The sequence below is a fragment of the Sitophilus oryzae genome, unplaced genomic scaffold (genome assembly GCF_002938485.1).
Source record: "Sitophilus oryzae breed Bouriz unplaced genomic scaffold, Soryzae_2.0 scaffold_550_pilon_pilon, whole genome shotgun sequence".
NCBI classification, from domain to species: domain Eukaryota; kingdom Metazoa; phylum Arthropoda; class Insecta; order Coleoptera; family Curculionidae; genus Sitophilus; species Sitophilus oryzae.
The window spans coordinates 820,978-840,562 of NW_022147141.1; the positions used below are offsets into that span (position 1 = coordinate 820,978).

A 19,585-nucleotide genomic window follows, 5' to 3' on the forward strand; every position below is an offset into this window, starting at 1 on the left:
TGTATTGTTTTCACTTTTGCAACTAAATAGTCGGCCGACTAAAAATTACATGTCAGTGTAATCGTCCCCTAATTATCCTAAGAAAACTCAGATGAGAAAGAAAGGCAGAAAAATGCATGCTTCAGTTAGAAATATGTAATAATTATTTTTATTCAAATATGCATGCGATAATTGTTTTGAGTAGTGTGGTATTTTTAGTATTTTTGAGTATTGTATTACACTTCTGCGTTAATACAACGGAGACCAACTTATCAGCAGTGATTTACTAATAAACAAGTATGCCTAAGGAACAGAAAATACTGAACGTTTCTGGAACTATGTCTTCCTGTCGTTTCTAGTGTTCTGGAATAGTTGTATTTATATTTTTTAAATAGTCTATTACTTGTTTTTTTTTATGTTTTTTTTTGCTTCTGATGGCGGAATATCACATCTGCTTTGCTTTATTCGTTCTGTCTAGATATTACTATCATTATTTGTAAAACATGTCTTAATTATATTATCAACAGGGTGTGTTAAACTTGGTGTCTTCGAATAATAGTAGAAAAATGGTAAATTAAAATACAACATTAATTGCCAAATTTATACTGACTAAGGTTTATATACCACCTTCAAAATTTTGAATGATGACAAATGCAACACCAATAGAACTTTTTCTTCCATAATCAAAAAGATTATTTTTAAAACATCTGCTTTTTAAAACTAAACGTTCTCCATCTTTTTAAAACTAAATATGACCCATCTGCTTTTTAACATACAGGGTGGTCCGAACTGTATTCTGGAAACTTCGGCAGCATATTCTGCATATAAATATAAGAAAAAAAGTTCGTATAAATGTATGTTCTAAATTGCTTAATTTCGGAGATACAGGGTGTAGAAGTTTCATTTTTGTTTCGATTTTTTACAAATAATTTCTGAAGTAACATCAATATTTGGATAAAAATTGGTGTCTGGAAGAAATGTTCTGACAGGAAAAATTTGATTTTGATGTCAATATGACTCTTATTTATAGGGGGCGTCACCTACATGTGTTTTAACTGTTTTGAAGAGTAATAACTTTTCGTCCGTACCTGTATAAAACTACTGAGTGAAAAAATATACATTTCCGTGATTTTTTCCGTAAAAAAAGTCTCTTGTTAAAAATCGCTACCGACTGGAATAATACATCTCATTATTGACAAAAAAATAGGTGTCATGTTAAGTATGTAGATAGTTATTTGACTGAAATGATAAATTTGGGAACTTTTTATCTTTTTTAATTTATCATAAATTTTTCTTCGAAAAAAGGATGATAAAACAGTTTCTACTAAATTTTTGACACCAAATCATTTAAAATTTATGATTTCAGTCTAATAACTATTTAATCAACATGTTTAATTTATGTCAATGATGACAGGTATTGATAATTTCGATCCCAAATATCTCGGAAACCATTACTCGTAGCGATTTTTATTAAGAGACATTTTTTATGTAAAAAACGTCATAAAGGTATATTTTTATACAGGTACGGACGAAAAGTTATTACTCTTCAAAACAGTTAAAAAATAAGTAATTTCTAGATAGGATGGCTTCTAGATAGGATGGCTCAAAAAAGTATGAGTGGATCGGCATGATTTTTTTGAATAATTGCCTTTTTAGATTCTTTTCAGATAACTTTGCATAATTTTAAGATATGAGTATCTATGATATTTTTCGCTAGTTTCAGAGATATTACTAAATAAACAAAAATTATATATTTTTAGCCTTTCTTAAAAAAATTATTAAAAATACAAAAACTGTCCTGAAAACCAGATCTATATTAGATATTTACTTTAAATGGTCTGTACTTACTTTGCTATAAAGATGGTAATCATATATCATACAAGATGTTCAAAATCTTACGCCTAACTTTCTAAAATATAAAATAATTTTTTCTTCGTTTTTTTTTAAATGGAACACCCTGTATATTATTTTTTCAATAGATGGAGAATTGAAAAATGATCATTTTTTGGATTTAGAGTATTTCAAAATTTTTAAGGGTTTCGCAGATATTCGCAGTTTTATTTTTCATATGGCATTTTCCATAGTAAATTTTTATCAAAGCCACCCAATGATTTCTATCTCGTATTTTACCGTTGAGAAAGTCATATGAAATAATATTGCGTGTATCTGCGAAACCATTAAAAATTTTGAAATACTATAAATACAAAATATGTTTATTTTTTAATTCTCCATCTAATAAAAAATAATATACTGGCAGGGTGTTCCATTTAAAAAAAAAATAATCCCTATCCACTCACACTTTTTTGAGCCACCCCATAGAAGTTAAAATATTTTCCTGAAATACATCCTTGTACATAATTTAGGTTTACACCTCGGTTTACACTTAAGCAAAATTCCCAAGTTTTTTATTCTAGGAGCTACGGATGCCCGAGGCACTATTGCCGGACCCTGTAGACCTCGGCAAGAGGGAGATTTTTTATTTTTTTTTAATCTTTTCACATATGTATATGAATTAATATATTTTAATATAATCTCTGAATCAGTAATTAGGTAGGTACCAACCTTTTTGGAATCAATAACTGGAGAATCAATAACTAGGTACCAACCTGTTGGTACCAACCTGTTGGAGAGAGACCAACTTCTTGGAATATATGTGCATCGGGGCAAAAAAGCAAGCGAGATTAATTGTTACAAACTGAATAGGGATTTTAAAAATATCTCTAAAAAAATATTTCATTTTAAGAAAAATAGTGCCATTCTATTTCTTCATCAAAAATATTCAATCATCTCAAATTTTAGAAAATATTTTTTTATAAAAAAATGCCTCTCAATGACAAAACGTGTACCAAATTATATAAGTATCTGGAGTGAGTCCCAAGATTTATGACAAAACAATTTTTTTCTTAAAATTTTGACACTGTATCTCGAAAACAAAGCATATTTCAACACATCAACACAATATCGGATACTAATTCAGAAACACCCTATATACAGTGATAAGGCTAAAAAGATAAAAGGGAGATTTTATCAAATGGATAAATGAAGAGTTTACTACCCTTTTTACTAATAGTCTAAGAGCTAGCAACGTTTTCGAGAAATTATTTAAAAAAAACAGGCTCTTTGATATATGTTTTACTATACTCTCTGGAACAGCAAACGGCCCATCTGGCTGCCGATACCTGTTTCATTCACTATTGCTGCGCAACGAAAGAAGATCTTATATTTTATTTTTATTTAGTCCGTTAAATTCTAGCATTGAATATAAATCTAACAAGTCTCCATAGCACAGCGCGTAGAGTTTCCGACTAAGAACCGAAGATTCAGAGTTCGAGACAGGGTCAGGGCAGAAGCTTTTTTTATTTTATTTTCGTTTTTATTCTGATAGTAAAGTATTAAATATTTGTTTTGTCCACGACCGCTTAATAATAAATCAATATTCTACTTCCTAGTTGAAGGAATATGGTGCCCATATTTGTAATAGAGTGAGATATAACAGCTGATAACAGTGAAATATGATAAATCACACTTTGCATTTACTCTACTTGTTGCTATGCCAACGTGACTCAGAACATTCCGATGCGCGGCGTAAATGATTTGACGTTTTTCTTATCTTTTCTTTTTATTAATTTTGACGTTTAAATTTATCAAATGTTAAGTAGGTAGTGATTATTAAGTCGCATATCAAGAACTCGTTTAAAATCAAAAAATGAATTATGAGAGTGATAATGAGCCCTGTACACCACCAGAGATAGCCAAAGCCAAAGAGGCGGCCAAATTAATAAGTCTTGGATTGCTACCACAAAAGTCTAAAGATCATTACATGTCTGCCTATAAAAACTTTCTAGACTGGAGGATTGCTAAAGGCATAAATTCGTTTTCCGAATCCGTGTTATTAGTATATTTAGTTGCCATTGTAACGGAACAAAAATAAATCTTCTGATTGACTAAAGAATGTTGGTACGATATTTTCATGCAAAGAACTTGAAATAATATCAATGAAATTCAAATACATATATAACTTTAAATAAAACACAAATTACCAACTTTAGTTACACAAAACAACAAAAAGTCAGATGCTGGTACTCCAAATTATCGTTCTCCAACAACTGTACTCAACTAAAGTTGGTAGAAGTATGTTTTCTTCTTCTTCTTCTTCTTCTTCTTCTGTGGAAAGGATCAGTGACTCTGGAAACAAGAAGTATGTTTTATTGCAATAAACTTGAAGCAGCATCTATAAAATTCAAATACATATATAACGATAAATAAAACACAAATCACCAACTTTAGTTACACAAAACAACAAAATGTCAGCTGCTGGTGGTACGATCTATCATTTTTCAACAAATTTATTTTACTAAAGGGGGTAGAAAAAAGTACTAATATACAGGTATGCCGTAACACACATCCAATAATAAACTTCTAAAATATTTGAAAATAAAATAGTTCGAGATGACTGCGACTCTCGATGCATAGCAACTGATGATATTGATGTTTTTATTATCTTTTAGTCAATTTTGGCGTTTGAAATTGCCAAATTTTAGGTAGGTAGTGATCCCCTAAAACATGAATACAATAATTAATAGTAAGATTAACATTAAAAATACTAATTCAAACACTCCTTATAATTATTATAATGGCCGTGGGCAAAGTATAGTATTCAACTCGCAATTTATAGCCATTATTCACTCGGGTGACTTGCCCCTCGCCTAGGGCTTGTGACGTAAACGTCACCCTACGTGAATAATGGCTAGCATAAATTGCTCGTTCAATAATATACTATTTTTTTTGACTCACCAGAATTATTTAATACTTTACTATCAGAATATAAACGAAAATAAAATAAAAAAGTTTTTGCCCTGACCCGGTCTCGAACTCTAACTCCTCACTTGATAGGCGGAACATCTACGCGCTGAGTTATGGAGACTCGGTCGGTTTATATTCAATACTAGATTTTAAAGGGCTAATAAAAATATAGGATCTTTTTTCAATGGGCAGTAGGGAACGCAACGTTTACCGGCAGCCAGACAGGCCGCATGCTGTTCCATAGAGCATAGTAAACGATATAAAGGCCAGCTTTCTTAAAATACTTGTTTTCTCGACGTTGCTAGCTCTCGTACTATAAGAGAAGTTACTATAAAACTTTTTTAATGATGTGTTAACGTTTTCATTTATTTTCAGAGGAAAAGGTCTACGTGTAGGTGCGGAGAGAGCGCTAGATTATAGTACGGTTCGTACGACGCAAAATGCTCAGAAAATAATTCCAATATCGAATCAGAACCAAAAAAGTTCAAAAAAAGACGTACTGCTCTTTATGTGTGACGTCGACATAGTATTTAGTGCGCGGTATGTCAACCTTTCCTTATTAAAATTGTAAATTTCTTATAACGACTTTTTTACAGATTTCTAGATAGGTGTCGATGGAACACTAAACCTGGTAAAAAGGTTTATTATCCTGTAGTGTTTAGTTTGTATAATCCGCACGTTGTATATACTTTGCAAGGCAAAGAGGTGCCACCCGAAAACGAGCAGTTAGTGATATCACGTGATACGGGATTCTGGAGAGACTTTGGATACGGAATGACGTGTCAATATAGGTAAAATAAATCTATATTGAGATATTTGCTTTTGAAGAAGACACTAACATTTTCAAAGACTTGTTAATTTTGTTGATGACTAAAAGCAATACACCTCAAATTGTATATTCGACGATCTATTTATTGTCCGGCGTTACGGACATTTTATAATAAAATATCTTTAATTTATTTTTATCTCTTTCACAGATCCGACTTTCTGAAGGTGAAAGGGTTTGATGAAGATATAGTTGGATGGGGAGGGGAAGACGTGATGTTGTACAGAAAATACGTCACCAGTAACGTCAAAGTTATACGAGCAACCGATCCTGGCATTTTCCACATATGGCATCCAAAGGTAGATAGATTTAATACGTTAGTTCTTTAAGCATCTTTAAGGTACGACTTTTATGCATCGCTATATTTTAATAATGCATTAATACCATTTATATTTATCATAAATTATGTTCCGTAAAGAAAGAGATAGCGAAAGGGATATTGTCAGCGAAGGGATATTGCGACAATAAAAAATTGTGTGTGCACTATGTGTGCATATTTCCATTCGGATATTTCTATCCACGTACCGAGTTTGGTTCCAATCAACACATAATTAAGAAAAATTCACAGTCCTTTACAAAGATGCAACCGGGGGGGCATTGAAAATGATGAATAAAAACGTAAAAATATGATTAGTGTTAATATGAGTGTATTACATACATATGTTTAAATAACGAACTTAACAAAAAACAACAGATTTAAAGATTCACTGAAAAAGTAGTAATGTTAACATTAAATGCCGGCGCCGGCGCCGTATCCAACTTTGCAGGGTGCGACCGTGTGCACCGTCGCGTCGCTCACATAGCCTATCCACCAAATTTGGTCGAGATCGGACATCAACTTTTGACGTTTCTTACGTCAAAACTAACTATTATAGTGACACGTGTCGTACACGGTCAAGTTGGCCTTGGTCCAATCTATCGACATATCAAAATTCATTTAAATCGGACGACTTTTTGACTTGATTTATTGATGATGGGGTTTCGTAGTGCACAAAACGTCTTCAACATATAATTTCATATCACATTCCGAGTTTCAGCCTACTAGCTTACATAGAGCCCGAGTTATGCCGCTCCAAAGACCTATCTCAACTTCCAACAAAGTATAACTTGTTAAGGCTGTGTTGTGTCACGGCCTTGAATTTTTGCTCCCATCGCGCGTAAATAAGTTTAACTTCAAAAAAGGATTATACAGGGTCTGCCAAAAGTTTACAACAAAAGACAAAAAATATTATTGGCTTGTGCATAAAAATTTATAAATAGGACTAATATCTATACTAATCTATACTAATATATAAAATCCTTAAGTGACTGATATACTGATTAATCATGATCATGCTCAAACCACTCAACGTAAGAAACTCAATTTTGGCATACAGGTTGATTCTAGGGTGTAGAGGTTCGATAAGAAGGGATTTTTTCACAAACCAAACCAAACCACCCCTCAAATATTACAATATTTTAGTATTGAAAATACTTCTGGCCGCGTTTATATGGGACCCATCTTTGAAAAAACGACATGCTAGAAGCAACATGGGTTCAATAACCTGCCTGTCAACACGTACTTAAGTTGATAGAATTGATGAGAGAAATGGGCAAGGTCGAGTCTGGACCGGCGGATAAAGAAAGCGATATTATTTTAAAAGAAAATATGTCAAGGCATGGGTTGTTAGGCACAGTTTGGCTATTTTAATCTAACTTATATTTCTATTGAGCTCTTCCAAATGACGTCACAAATTAATATAAAATGTAAAAAAAAACAGGTGATGCCGACAACCGCCGACTTGTGTCTGGTATTTTCAATACGCCTATGATGGTTGCGCATGTTGCAAAATCTGTGAATTTTTTAATTATCAACTTAGAACAAAGAAAAAGCTTGCATGGTTTCCACCGCCAACAGGCGTTAAAACAAATGAATCCAAGGCGTTGTCAAATATTTATTGGGATAAGTTGAAGTTTTCACCGTTTGAATATTGTTGTAGATAATAATTATTATCATTTAATTAGTGCTAACTTATCAAAATTCAAAACACGGCCAAATTTCAACAAAATCGGCCAACGGATCTTTGAAATATTAATAAAAAAATGTCTATTAGGACTTGACACCCTGTATCTTTAAAATTATGCATTTCCGGACACATGTTTATATTAACTTTTTACCTTAAAAACACAAAGAATCACCTTCTGAAGTTGGGCAGATACTTAATTAGCAGCCTATATTTAAAAATGGCTAGCTAGCGATTTTATAAGTAAAGCTATGTTTATTTTAACACGAAGCGCCAGACAAAATGTTTAAAAAATGCTCTCTGGGCCAAGTTATAATTTTGTCATATACTTTCAACATTTGAAATTCAAAAAAATCTAGTTTTTTTTCAAATCAACAAGTTCGCATAGGTATACATGCCGCGCAAGCCAGAGAGGTCCGCCCATCACACTCAAACAGGTTTAAATAAGGACCGCTGGCTTGTGAAACAAATAATTCGAACCGAATACCGAGCGGTCCCTGGGGCCCACCATGGCGCTTAACGTGTTAATAGAAAAAAAATACATTTCATAAAAAATAAACAAATCCATAATTCAATTACTATACACTAATTAATTAATTTTAAATGTATCTAAATAGGCACTTTAATTATTGAAAAATGGACATGAGCACTTCATAGAGTATACCAAATATGTAAAAAAATTCCAATAAAAAAACCACAAATGGCACATTAAAATCTGCATTTTCTGAAATCAAACTATAGGTACCTAAACGGCCAATCAGTTAAACAACAGTCACAAGACGCCGACATCGATAACGCGATGAGCAGTTTTTAATAATTATTCCGAGTTAATACTTAAAGTAGCATTCCTTCAAATAAATTTTAATTTAAGTATTGTTAATACATATAGTCATATTAATGATTATAGCCTGTATGATTTCTAAAATAAAAAATCCACCGTGTTTTTATCAGAATAATTATTAAATGATTAACTAGAAATAGTTAATATTTATTAACTTCTTAAGCGTTATTTTTTAATATAATTATGGATTTAATAATTAAATAATTATCTTAAGTTTAAATTGTGGTAAACTTGTTATGAATTTCAATCATTTATATTTAAAATCTTAAGGAAGGCAATATAGATTTTAGGCAGAAGAACTCAAGGGAAGGACTGTGTAATTAGTAATTAAAATTTTACATTTTTTTACTTGCCATTTTTCTTGTCTTTCACGTTGCACGTTCACTCTTCGTTGTGTCACACTCAATCTGAATTTCGGATATGATGCAGAACTGATAAATTAGACCAAATATATTATTTGCAAGGTATGCAAAGAAGTATTTTTGTTAACTTTGGAAATACTTAAGGCATGCAATAATTTAAAAAAAATTGACGTGAAATTACTTCATAATTCTTGAAAGTCTTGGATGGTAAAGATTTGAATTATTATGGGTCTGTTTTGTTTAAGAAGCTAACAAATAATTTCAAAAACTCAACTATCAAAATATAATGGTAGGAAATGTTTAAAAGCATGTATAGGTATAATATTCCATATTAATTGGACATACTGAATGTAAACTAGGAATACATAGTTGCTGCAGTCGACAATATATTTTGCTGCTTATTTTCCTCATAACAAAAAACCGTCAATACCGCTACTCACATTATGGGCAACTTTTATACTTAAATCTCTTTGATGATGATCTAAATGATGTTTAAAAATACATAAGTAGGTACAGCTGGTTCCAATAAAATTGAATACGATTTCAAACATGTTTTTATTATTTCGGCCAGTATATTATGATACGAGTACCCCATTTCTCTACTCATGTCATGCTGACATTCTGAAAAAAATTATTTGCCACTATGTCAAAAGCAAAGTTATTATATTCAATGTCACAATAACCTTAACATGACAAAATACTGACACATAAATATACACTGCTCAAATATTCGAAAAAAATGTGTAAAGAGTCGTATTCATTTTTTTTTTGGAACCAGCTGTACATACTATAAGTAGTGGTTGTCACGGTTTTTTATTAGGTATGATGAAAAGAAGCTGTGCAAACTAAATTATCGTCGGAGTCAACTATATTTTAATTTATTTTTATCCACAGTAACTATGCACGGTAAGGGTTCAAAATATGCCTATACTGTGAGGCAACTCCATTCGAGTATAAATTAACATTTACATTCCAAATATCTTCTTGGTCTACCGGCACCCCGTTCATTTTTATTCCATAATTTCTATAAAAAAATAGTATGATTTATAACTTTTAATTTTTATTGAGAAAATTGGTGAAATTTTCTTGTACGGCGAATTTAAATTTATGGGCCCTCCATAAATTTACACTGTAAGTTCGAATATTAGTTAAACCTAGGAATACCCAGGTAATACGCAAAAGAAGGGGTGAGTTTAGGTTAGATTAGAATTAGGTTTTAGTTGGTTTTGAATTAATAAAAATATAGACCAAATCTAAACTTAACCGAAACTGACCCACTTTTTGGTATATTTCGGGCTCCTACGTGGGCAACTCTACGTTTAACCAATATTCGGGCTTTTACGGTAACATAATACTCATTCTGATTGGTTTAATATGGCTCCATAACAAAACTGTGAGTTCGAAGTGCTATTGCAAATTAATGCAATTAATTCTATATATACACTTTCATAAAAAGCCATCACGATAAAAATTAAATATCAAAATTATTTAACGTTGCGAACGGTTCACTTGTTCACTATACGTATCTGGAATATATTTGCGAATGGCGATCAGCCATACGATGGTGCGTCCAAACCTGGGGAAACAAGCGCCGAGACATTCCAAATTCGCTCTGTGGACGAGTCTCGCGAGAACGAGCGCAGCGTCGCGAGTCAATCTACGGAGCCTCGTTGCTATCCGTCCCCTGGTTTTCCAACGGCCGAGATCAAAGAAAGCTCGAAAGTCTGGACGTGTTTTTGGTAGTCCCGCCCGACTGCGAGATATTAGCTCTGATTTATAAATTTCGACCATTTAAAATTAAGTAATCTCAAATTTTTAAATCGTACACCGTATGTATTATCATTTTTCTGATAGAATTTACAAATTTTATGTCACTGATAATTTTACCCTACCAAAATCCAACATTTCTTTAAACAAATTGAATTATTACAACATCTATTAATTTTAGATATATAATATCAAAAAATGGCAAGAAAAGTTACCGAATTGTACGTATGTATAACCCAATAATAAAATAAAAAATAGGGTATTCCCATTAGAAAATATGTTATATCCGCAACACTTTTTTGAATTATCCTGTATACTCTATAGTAATGTTAAAATGTGCTTCTTAACCTTACCAATAACTTTTGTATTTAACATTTTGTTCTAAAAACGTTAAAAAACGTATTATGTAAAAAACGTCGTGTAAGGGATAAAGGGGAAAACAGCCAAAAGAGGGAAAACCGACGATGAATACCATGTTAAAGACCGAATATCATATTAAACATTCAAAAATTTATTACTGTATGCGTTATTATTTGGCCATCGTTTGTTATATTCAATTGCAATTTAATATGTGTTTGGCTTTCTTTCACTATGATCCCACTCGGCTTGTCTCGTGGCAGGTTGGCGTAAAAATGGATAGAAAATGTCTCGCTCTCGTCTCGCTCTTGTCTTGCTCTCGTCTCGCGCTCGGCTCGTCAGGTCTGGATGCACCATAGACTGCCGGAGTGGTGACGTCACGAATGGCAAATTGCTTTCCAAACAAGGTTTAGTTCTTTATATTTCTATTGAGCTCTTCCAAATGACGTCACAAATTAATATAAAATGTAAAAAAAACAGATGATTACCGACAATCGCCGACTTGTATCTGGTATTTTCAATACCCCTATGATGGTTGCGCATGTTGCAATATCTGTGAATTTTTTATTTAAAAAACGGTCAAGTTTCCGAAAAAAACGCTTAAACACGTATATTTTATTTTGTTTTTTTACATATTTTAAGATTTTTTAAAAATGTATACAGGGTGTTTCGAAAAATCTGGTCATTGATTAATCACGATCCTGCTTAAGGCGATTGACGTAAAAAGTTGATTTTCGGAAAACAGATTGACTTTAGGGTGTAGAGGTTCGATAAGAAGGGATTTTTCGAAACTCGAATTCTAAGGGGGTGAAACTATCCCTCAAATATTAAAATATTTTTTATTTAAAAACCGGTGAGTTTTTCGGAAAAAACTCTTAAACACGTATATTTTATTTTGTTGTTTTACATATTTTAAGATTTTTTATAAATTTGTACAAGGTGTTTCATAAAATATGACCATTAAGTAATCACGATTCTGCTTAAACTGCTTGACGTTTAAAGCTGATTTTTAGCAAACGGATTGACTGTGGGGTGTAGAGGTTCGATGAGGAGGGGTTTCCCGAATCTCAAATTCCAAGAGGGCGAAAACGCCCCTCAAATATTACAATATTTGTTATTTAAAAAACGGTTAGTTTTTTGGGAAAACGCTTGGATAAGCATAATTTATTTGTTTTTTTTTACATATTTTGAATTTTTTTTAAAAATCATACAGGATGTTCCAAAAAGTTGGGTAATTTCTCAACCACGATTCTGCTTAAACTGCTTGACGTAAAAAGCTTATTTTTGACAAACGGATTTTTCGAAAGTCAAATTTCAACGAGATGAAACTTCCCCTCAAATATTACCAAGTTATATAATAATATCGCCATATTCTTTTTTCTCATGCTGACATAAATATGAAAAAATTTTATCCAATTTGTATGTTAATGGAAATTCTTGCTTTGCTTTATCATCACCATTACAAATGATTAATTCGACGCAAACGAAGTCGCTGGTACACGCTAGTACCTATATAAAATTATACAGGGTCGCATGGAAACGGTCGATTATTGGTAAAATATAGGAGGTACCGCAGAAAGTTAAATACAAAAGTTATAAGATTTTTGAATATCTATTAGCGAGTAATAAATTTAAGTCATGTAATAAATTTAAGTCTTGGCACATCAAAGTTTTATTTTTTAAATAGAACCCTCTGAAATTATTAGAATTCTTAGAATTGAAGGAAATTATTCCTTCAATTCTAAGCAAAAATTAAAATACACACAATGTACCTCAAACCAACCGTTTCCGCCTTATTGACTTTTGAACATATCACTTAAACAATTTCATTTGATTAATTTCGATATGTTCAGTTTCATTTAACGATTCATGTTTTAAAGTTAGCATTTATAGATGTATAAAATGAGATCATATCAAGTCTGGAAATTACAAAATTTTTGTTTAACATATCAATTATTCCATTTATGGACATTGTGTATTACGATTATAGCTTAAAATTGAAGGAAGAATTGAAATATGCAATTTATACAGGGTTTTTTTTTTCATTTCAAAAAAAGTTAAGTCTGTTGTGCCACAACTTTATGACCGACCTTGTATACTTAAATTTACTAGTAGCTAATAGGCATTTAAAAACCCATTACAACAGATTCATTAGATTCACAGCATCATTAAATTGTAAGGCTATTTCTTTGGTTCTGTGAAAAATAGCCTTATTGACGCCCAGTGGTAAATCTAGATCTCTCGGGCGCCACTTCTGTTATTTATAGTGGTAGGTTCTAGTTTTGCTTGCCATATCGGTGAGAACCAAGGCAAGAAAATATTATTTATTAATATACACTAAAGCTGTAAGAATTTTGTTCATTTCATATATATTTGAACGGGCCGGAAAACGCTCTTTAGCATCTTTTGACGGGAGATACACTAATATCTCACCGACACTTTACGACATCGTCTGTTGTTATAGAAGGAGTAGTTTTGCTTGCCGTATCGGTGAGCACCAGCCCTGGACAGCCCACCTGATGAAGGTTAGGCCCAGAAACCGGTTGTGGGAGTGGAGCTTGGTTCCCCCCTTTACGACAAGCAAAACAATTTTCTTTTTACTATTTATATTTTTTTTCTCTACTTTCGATTTTTCGAAATTAGAAAAAATGCACAGCTAAAGGCAAGAAAATATTATTTATTAATATACCCTTTAGCTGTAAGAATTTTGTTCCTTTCATATAAAATATAATAATATATTTGTTTACCCTCTCCAAATTATTTTTGCCTGTCTTAAGGTACAAAAAGAAAATTATCGCGTTGCGAGCTACCTCTATCATATTTCATTTATAAACATGAAAGTTTACTCCGGAAATCGCCTTAAGCGTTGCAAAAACAAGCCTCTATATTAGTAATAATAGCACTTTGGCCTTAAGTCCGTCATTGTAATGAAAACTCCACAAGAAGAACGTATTCATTCAACCTTTGAGAACTTGGGAACATCTACGCTCTCTCTTTCTTCTTCGCGTACTAGTACGCCACTGTTCCACAAGAAGTTGGAGCTCAAGCGCCAGAGTCAACAATGGGACATTTTCTAATGTCGGATCAAAGCGGAAACTTCTCAAAGCAATTTGTAGTTGTAATTGCGAGAGGCTTTAAGGAACAATTACTGTGTCGTTTTGTCTTTCCTCGGAATTTTCTTTTGACGGAAAAGCTGCGCGGGACGAGGATTTTTGTTAAGAGGAGCTTTTTTTAATGAAGACCGACTCCTTTTATACTTTAATTATTTTCAGGAACGCAAGTAGTAAATCAGAAATATCACAAATACAGGGTTATGCCTCTCATAAAATATGATGCCGCAACGGCAATTTTGTATAGTAATAAAAATTTTCGGACATATAATATAACGTCTATAACTTTGTTTCATTTTTCAAAAGACTTCTGAATTTTTCTACATTAGAAGAAATTCTACAAAATAAAGAATATAACATTTTATTCTAATAATATTAAATTTCATAAATAAAGTAATTTTAAGTTTGAAATTTGACTTTATATAATATCATTTTAACAGAACGTCAACGGTTTATAACAGACATTGCGGTTAAAAAATAAGGTGTTCTTGAGTAGTTGTATTTAAATATTTTGAATATAGTTTTATTCTTTGTTCTTTGTTTTTTTTATGTTTCTGACGACGGGATGAGATATATCTCTTGAAACGTTAAGCATTTTTTGCCCGTTGGGAAAATTTGCTTATTAGTAAAATACCACTGACAAATTGATCTTTGTTGGATCAAGTGGCAGTGGCAGTGGTGTTTATAAAAAATACCTTTTTTATTTTGTAGATTTTTTCCCAGTTGCGAAAACCCTAGCAATTATCACTAGCAACCTGTTGCTAATGATCATCATCTTCTAATCGGCATTTTGAAACTAAAGTTATCAAACCCTCAGAAAAAACGCACGGGTTCAGCTCGAACAGTTCATAATCTAAGTGCCATAAAGTCAGCAAAAATAAGCTGTGGATCTATCAGTAAAAATGCAGTAGCATTGAATAAGATTAATAGCAACAAATAAAGATGGAATGCATTGAAAAGTATCTTGCCGAAACATCTGATGAAATCTTGGGACCAAAGGAAAAAGGACGTAAGGAGTAGCTATCGGATGCTACCTGGAATGTAATTGAGAGCAGAAAGCATGTTAAAGCTAAAATAAATTGTGCATAGATTTTGGATGAACAGCAGCAGCTATCTAAAGCTCACAACGAACTTAATAAGCAAGTAAAGAGAAGTGCAAGGAAAGACAAGCGACAATAATGGAATATCGACTTAACATTCCAAGCTAAAAAAGCTGCAGAAAGGGTCATCAAGCGGTACAATATCACAAGAAAACTAACAAGCAAGAGAATGAATAAATTGCCAAGATTAAAGGACAGCGCTGGACGAGTTTTAAAATCCACAGAGGAAGAAATAGCACACTGGTATGAGTACTTCACTGAAATTGTTGGTATTACAGATGATGAATTTATGAATAACAACCCAACAACAGCGCCACCTCTAGCCACAAACGATAACCCTTACGGAATAAATACTCCCACAAAAACGGAGCTAAAAAAACATTACATCATTAAAGAAAGGTAAGGCGTCTGGCCTCGTCAATTTACCTTCAGAAGTATTCCAAACTGATATCAGCCAACTTACTGACTTACTTCGTCCACTTCTAGGGTTTTCATGGACCTATGAGAATATCTTAAACGACTGGAAGGATAGCCTTATAACTAAGATCCCAAAGAAACGTGACCTCTCGGAATGTCAAAATTAGAGGGGCTCTGAATCTCGCTCCTTGAAAGGTTATCGAATCATATAGAAATTCATTTTCGTCCCAATCAGGCTTTAGGCATAAGCGATAATATGTGGATCACATAAGTACACTCCGTATAGTCATGGAACAATCATTGGAATGTGATTCAGTTTTATTCCTGATATTTGTTAATTTTAACCGTGCGTTTGATAGCCTAAAGCACCAATCTCTTTGGCCAGCCCTAAGCAGGGCTTGTATTCCTAACAAAATTATAAGAATCATACAGGCACCCTATTGCGAGGATCAATGTGCAGTCTTGCATAAGGCTCAATGGAGTGAATCCAACATTCGGAATAGGGTGAGGCAGGGTTGCGTCCGTGTCCTGTCGCTATTTCTTTTTAATATCCTCTTACATGATATGCTAAAAAGAACAATTTCCAAGAATCATCGTGGAATACGGTGGACTCCCTTTAGCCTGTTGGAAGGGATCTCAGTTATGCAGATGACATCTGTCTCCTTTCTCATAGCCACGCGGATATGGCATCAAAACTACTTGACTTGACAAATGGAACTCCAATTGCAGATCTTAAGATCAATATTAAAAAAAAAAACTAAATCGATAAAAGTTTGTACCAACAATGTCGCTCCCTTTATCATTGGAACAACACCTATAGACGAGGTAAATAATTTTACTTACTTGGGTAGTATAATCTCAACAAGCGGCAGCGGAGTCACAGAGCAAGATATCATAAATAGAATAAGCAAGGCCAGAATAACATTTGGAATGCTCAACAATATTTGGAATTCTAGACAGTACTATCAACTTACTAAACTTAAGATTTTCAATTCAAATGTCAAGTCAGTATTGCTGTATGGTGCAGAGACCTGCAAAATTACATGGTCATTAATTAACTTCAAAATTTTCATCAACCGCTGTCTGTAGTAAATCGTAGGAAGATTCTGACTGAAATTTCTGAATACTATCAGAAAGGAGGATTTATGGAGCTTAACTAACCAAAGGCAGGTGTATAACGTGATCAAACTGAGAAAATAGGGAAGGCAACAACATCGCTGGCAGATCTATTGAGTGGAATCCATAGGGCAGTAGAAGAACTGGTCGTCAAAGACATACATGGCAAAGGACAATTAAAAAGGATATCGACTCAGTAAACCGATCATGGCGAGATATCAAATCACTTGCAAATAACCGAACCCGCTATACTACACGTAGGGGTAAAGGACAAAATGAAAATTTCAAGATATATAGATTTATTTGAACAATATTTTACAATTCTTTGGAGGACCACAAGGTGTTTCAATAAAAAAGTTTTTTGATAAATTTAGCAATATTTTTAACTGACGATTTTTTTTAAATTTTAATATAAGCAGCATTGGGTACCTTAATTACCCTGTATCACATGTTATACAGATAAAGCAACCAATACCAAATTTAATAATGAAAATTTATACAGAGAGAAACAAAAATGATATTGAGGTTGGTCGTTTTGAGTTACTCTTTTATCTGAAATTCAGTTAGACTCTCATTATACAGGGTGCTACAAATTCGAGGTACGAGCATTGGTATCTCAGTAACCGTAGTAGATACGAAGATGGTTAAATTGGGGCAAAATTGCGCTATAGGATGTTCACCAAGATGCCATCAAAAAAGTTTTAAAAATGTCAAGGAGTTTTTTGGAAAAAACGGATTTTTTTTGAAAATCAATTTTCTTTTTTCCCATCGTCACTTTATGGAAAATCAAAAAACTAATTGCTTATTCTCATAGCCACTGAACTAAGGCTATCTGATAGTATTTTTAGATTTTCAAATTAGCTGATAATTTGTGACATACAGAGGCCGACTGATTTTTTTTAAATACGGACCTGCATTTTTTATTTCAGTTTTTAAAAGAACTCGGTCTCCTGAGTACAATGATATGCCATACTTGTTACTTTTTTGTTTCGGACATTTGAATACAATTTATTTAAACTAATTTTTAAGTTAAGTAAAAGTATAAGAAGATATATGTTCAAAGAGCTATTAATAAAATTGAACGAAAAATAAATTTGTGCAATAGGGAGGTTGGTAACCCTTTCGAACATGTAGAACGTTAGAAACAAGTTTGTAAGAGTTGATTTATTTATAATAACTACGATTAATATTATGCATATTATTAGATCGTACAGTGATATTTCAACTTCACAATAAAATGAATTAAAAATATTATCTTTAAATTGCTGACCTGGATATAATTTTTTTGACTCGATTTTCCATATTCAATGTTAATTAGCGCTGATCAATATTGTTGCGATGAATGTAATCAGATTAAATAAAAAAACCAGAGTTGGACTTCAAATTATTTTAGATAACAATTAAATAGTTTTGTTGTTGTCAAGGTACTAAAAACAAAAAAGTATAAAGTGTGGCATATTATTGTACTCAGGAGACCAAGTTCTTTCAAAAACTGATATAAAAAATGCAGGTCCGTATTTAAAAAAATTAAGTTAACCTTAGTGCATTATGTCTAGAGATTAACCTCGTCAATATTATTATCGATTTTTGTTCTTCTGTTGTCTTTGACACCGCGCGCCGATTTTATTCTGGCATATTGTATTAACTTTGTTCGCACAGCGAAATATCCAACTAGTTGTTAATTTATTGTATAATAGAATTTAAATAGAATATTTTAATTATTTTTTTACTTCTGTTTGTTACCAGGTTTGCTCGGGAGGACCTGGCGGACAGAAATTGTCAGCTGACCAATATCGAGCATGCATTAGGTCACGTGCTCTCAACGAAGCATCACACGCGCAGTTGGGTTTCCTAGCCTTCAAGGACGACATCGCAGCCAATAGCAGTCCTTCAAAATATCCAGTTCATCCGCTTAAACCTATGAAAAGTTCTGCTTTTAGAAGTAAGGCTTTTAATAAATCGAACGGTAAGTGATGAGAGATCTGTAATGAACGTGAATTAATACAGGGTGTAACAAAATTACATACACAAATAAAACTAACCGAATGATTAGTATATTAATAACAAATTTAGGGAAGTATGCATGTTTTTTTTATTAATTGTGTAATAAATTATATTATAATGAACAAATAATATGATTACATAATTAAAGAAAAACATGTTTCAGTTATTAATTTGAATATTCCTTTTTATAAAGTAATATGACATGATATCAAATAAGTTAAGATTATATTTCACTTCATGCATAATATTGTAAATATATAAAAATATTTCAAATCAAGTCAATCGAAATAGCTATAAAATAAATGCTATCTCTCAATCTCATCATGAATGTAAATATATTATTAAAATGTTGTATTATTTTATTACATTCTGTATGCATATAGACAATACAAAAAGGTAAAATAATTTGTTGTTATTATAGCATTTATTTCTTGTTAAAGTTATTCACATATCATGGTATGGAATATAATAGTTCTAGATTGCAAAAAAATATTATAATTTATAGCATTGCGGTAAGTGAATATTTCTTAAAATATTTCTTAAAATTTTAAGTAAAGTAGAAACGTACATATCAATATTTGAGATCTGAAAAAAAAACTCTTTTCTTAATTTCAATGGTATATTCTAACTAAATTTTTTAGTTGTACCAAAACAATTTATTATTTAACTTTTTTTAATTAGGCTGTGTTTAGTTTATTATAACTATCATGCATAGTAAAATAAAACAAGAAAGATATTGTAGGATTGTACATAGTCGTATAACAGAATGGTATCTATTAAGCAGATGTAAATAATTTAAGTATTTAGGAACTATCGGTGATATTATTTTAGTTTTAATTATGGGAATTTAAATTATAACATGATAAGAATCTTCCTCTAGAGCAATTCCAAACTGACCCT

The 19,585-nt window shown here is 32.2% G+C and overlaps 1 protein-coding gene across 1 annotated transcript in view; it reads left to right on the plus strand.

Moving 5' to 3' along the window:
* The window catches only part of LOC115886992 (chondroitin sulfate N-acetylgalactosaminyltransferase 2), a 737,150-nt gene extending 718,390 nt beyond the window's left edge, over positions 1–18,760 (plus strand). Inside the window, exons 9-12 of the mRNA XM_030906321.1 lie at positions 5,158–5,322; positions 5,379–5,573; positions 5,760–5,907; positions 18,428–18,760. Of these exons, the coding sequence (XP_030762181.1) occupies positions 5,158–5,322; positions 5,379–5,573; positions 5,760–5,907; positions 18,428–18,655 (736 nt within the window). The 3' untranslated portion in view covers positions 18,656–18,760. The remainder of the gene's footprint in view (positions 1–5,157; positions 5,323–5,378; positions 5,574–5,759; positions 5,908–18,427) is intronic.
* Positions 18,761–19,585: the final 825 nt, after the last annotated feature.